Raw genomic sequence first — 3,783 nt, forward strand, 5'->3', positions numbered from 1 at the left:
AGTACCAGTACCAATTTAATGGTCAGTATGGTATATTTCCCTGGTATAGCTAGTACCGGTAAGATATTGACTTCTCTAATTTATTTGTTATAAAAAAGTACAACATATCTCTTTAGGGAATTGGTTACAATAAATATTCCAATTCAAATTAAACAATTTTGTATACTATGTGACTGTGATCTTATTACAATTCTCACATAATGATGGTTGAGTAGGATTTGCATGATTCTTGTTCATGTCATTACTGAATTGCTGTCAACATTATTTCCAAAATTTTGCTTTCTTGATCCTTGCCGTAATTACTAATTACTGCTAATACTAATAAGGAATAAAGATTATACGTGGAAGTGTTCCACTTTATTTCTCAAAAGAAGTGTTCCACTTTATATTTATGAATTTTAGTGTGCGAAGTCCATAAAAAAACCTTTAGTATGCCGGCAAGTGTCAATTTTTTTTTTTTTTCAAAAAAGAACTTTTGTTACTTTATAATAGAAATTAAACCAATGAATTGGATTTTGAATTTGATATGGGCCAAGTTTAATTTATTTTTATTTTTGAAACTAATCCTCTAGAGTTTCTAGAGATTCTAGGTAATTGATGAGATTAATGTGTGAAAGACTTGACTTTGACTTTTGAAAGTGGTTGTTTTAGTGGATTGATAAGGTGGCAAAATCTTAGCCTCCTATTGTAAAAGGAATGTGAGGATTAAAGAATTTTACATGGTAAAGCATCTCAAGAACTCCAGAGGATGTTGTTCCTAGCTAGACTTGTGTCCAAAAGTAACACATAATTAAATAGGACAAGACTTAAGTATAATATTTAAATACTGTTTTTTAAGTTTTTTTCTTAAAATTTCCTCACATATTTTTTTTTTTTTTCATAGGATGAAAGTTCATTTTTTAATTAAGTAGTCATATGATCGAATCTTAAAAGGGAAATCTAAGGAATAACATTTAAAGTACTGTACCTAAGTTTTGTCCATTAAATAGACACTTACATTTTTGGCTTTTTGCATAGATTCAAAATTTGAGTTTTGTCATAGAAATTTTTTTTTTTCCATTTGGGATATGCTTTCATAAATGAATATTTTTGTTAATGTAATGGAATTACAAAAATTATTAATGATCATCCATATGAGCTAAACAATCAATAATAGTATTTATTTATTTATTTGCTTATTTTAAGGTTGCAACCAAACATAAGAAAATAAGTAAGTTTTCTAGCAAACAAGTCATTTTGAACAAAGCCTCTTATTCCCATCAAAACAAATGAAACCTAAAGCAGTGATACTTGTATTTTAACATGCTGTAAAGTATTAATTTGTTTGCCTAGGATTCTTCGGTTATCAGTGTGAATAGGTGATACTTTAACCTGCTCTTAATCTAATTATAATTCCTTTTTTCCCATCTTTTTCTTTTCCCCTGATTCCTTTTGTTTTTTAAAAAAATATTCATACTTTTTGCATTCTGTTGGGACATGTTGTCTTCTAAAGTCTCTGTCCTAACAACAAATACATGCCTTACAATTAAGTACTAATTAACATTTTTGTTCATTCTTACAATCAAATAAATTTTCCCACCTCTTGAATTGCTATGCTCTGAATGGCATAAATAAATCAAAATTGATCTTAACTACTATCTGAGCTTTCGCGTGCACACTTTAACTTTTATGTAAGGTGAATCACTGTAGTGTAGGCCATCAAGAACTAATGATTGGAGGTCTCTGATTCTTTCTTGTAGAATTAATGTTCGTTACGCTAGTAAAAGAGAATAAGTCCTTTGGTACAACTGGGGCTGGCTTCATCTTGTTGGTGCTTTGCTAAAGCACAAAGTTTCCTCAACATTCAAGATACCAAACCCAACAAGTAATCCCAAGAACAATGTTTTTACCATTTACTCTTTAAGCTTTAGGGAAGAGATTTCTATAAGAGCTCACTCAACAAATACTGTCAGAACCATAGGCATTCAAATTTAAACACAATTTCATTTTTAAGAAACAAAAATCTTCTTTAGCTTGACACCCATCTAGCTCCCTCCTGCCATGGACAGAAGATCAGAATACTATAGCGCAGCCTCTCGTTTAACTTATGTGGCACACTTTTTTGGCCTTACGGCTTTAATTCTCATTCTTATTTGGTTGTTGCATTATCGGGGGGGCCTGAATTATGAATCTAACAATCCAGACCTAGTATTCAATGTAAGACAATTACTTACAATTTGCTTATTTTAACAATGTTCATTCTGGTTCATGGTATAATTATGAGGGAAATCTTGAAATCTTTTTCTTTTTTGGCAGGTTCACCCATTTCTTATGTTCTTTAGTTTGATTTTTCTTGGTGGTGAAGGTATATATTTTAGCTTTCTTTATGCTTTTTATTTGAGAAAAAAAAAAATCATAGAAAATGCTTAAAATTGCAAACTTAGAATCTAGCGGTATCCGAAATATAAATTGCTAGTTTTTTAAAATATATAAATTTTCTTTTTATTTAGTTTGGAGCTTTTGGAGACCAAACAAACTCTATTGATTTAATTGAACCTGCTAATTTTTATCATTGGTTCATGTCAGAATTATGAATAAATAATTAAATTCATAATTTTCTAACCGTTCAAACTTTCGGAACAATCAATATATAATTTACACTATATTCTGTTAACACTAACTTGAGTTTGGTGTTCTGAGCAGCAATGATGGCATACAAAACAGTACGTGCAACGCATGGAGTTAGGAAATCAGTTCACATGCTAGTTCACCTGCTTGCTATAGTTCTTGCCATTGTTGGGATAAGCGCTGCTTTCAAGTACCATGACATGATATACAAGGAAGATGTGTATAGCTTGCATTCATGGATTGGCATAACAACTATCTGCATGTTTTGTTTGCAGGTAACAACCCAAGTTTTACCTATAACTGTGTTTAAACATGAAAAACTTGGGACAAAATCATCCAAAGAACAAAAAAGACTCCCCCCAAAAAAAAAAAAAGTGGCCTAATACTTTACTAGTACATTTTCCAAACTTTCATTTATATATGATAATAAAAAATAAAAAAAAACAAAAGAAGTCTCACACATTTGTCGATGATCTTTGTTTTGCAGTGGGTGTTTGGTTTCTTTACATTCATGTTTCCAAGAGCTTCAGTTCCAACAAGAAATAAATTTTTGCCATGGCATTTGTGTGGGGGAAGGGCACTCTTATACATGGCAATATGCGCAGCTCTCACAGGGCTGTTGGAGAAGTCTACTTTCCTGCAGCTCTCGCCGCATCAACATGAATCGCGTTTGCTCAACTTTACTGGACTGGCCATTCTATTCTTTGGCATCTTTGTTGATCTCTCGGTTGCTCTTGGTTATTATACTTTTTATTCTGGATATTAGCGTGATTTCTATGTTTTCTTTCTTTCAAACATCTCAAGTTAATTTGATTGCTGTCATAATACCTATATTATTATAAGTTTTGTAATTAAGTTGTCTCACGAGGACCGGTGTGTGTTGATTGTTTGAATGGCTTGCCATTTACCCCTAATAAATATTTTTGGATTCACAAAAATTCTCATGGCTTAATGATTCAACTCCGTTTCACTTGAAATCAAAGAGTTTATTTCATAATTAAGATTTTTGGTTGGCCCATTCTTATTGTTAAGATTGTATTTCCTGAATGTAATGATATACAAACCGAAACATTATTTAAAAATTAAAATGATGTGTCAATAATCAATAGATACACCTTTATATTTACATTTATAATATTTAATATGAACTAAAAAATGGCTACATCATTTTGATGC

The 3,783-nt window shown here is 31.1% G+C and overlaps 1 protein-coding gene across 1 annotated transcript; it reads left to right on the top strand.

Moving 5' to 3' along the window:
• Positions 1–1,793: 1,793 nt before the first annotated feature.
• Positions 1,794–3,545, top strand: LOC112005218 (probable transmembrane ascorbate ferrireductase 3). Its single transcript, XM_024037475.2, has 4 exons — positions 1,794–2,196; positions 2,296–2,344; positions 2,683–2,882; positions 3,095–3,545. The coding sequence occupies exons 1-4, from the start codon at positions 2,041–2,043 to the stop codon at positions 3,371–3,373; spliced, it is 684 nt and encodes a 227-aa protein (XP_023893243.1). The 5' UTR covers positions 1,794–2,040; the 3' UTR covers positions 3,374–3,545.
• Positions 3,546–3,783: the final 238 nt, after the last annotated feature.

The sequence above is a fragment of the Quercus suber genome, unplaced genomic scaffold (assembly GCF_002906115.3).
Source record: "Quercus suber isolate HL8 unplaced genomic scaffold, Cork oak 2.0 scaffold_204, whole genome shotgun sequence".
Classification (NCBI taxonomy): Eukaryota; Viridiplantae; Streptophyta; class Magnoliopsida; order Fagales; family Fagaceae; genus Quercus; species Quercus suber.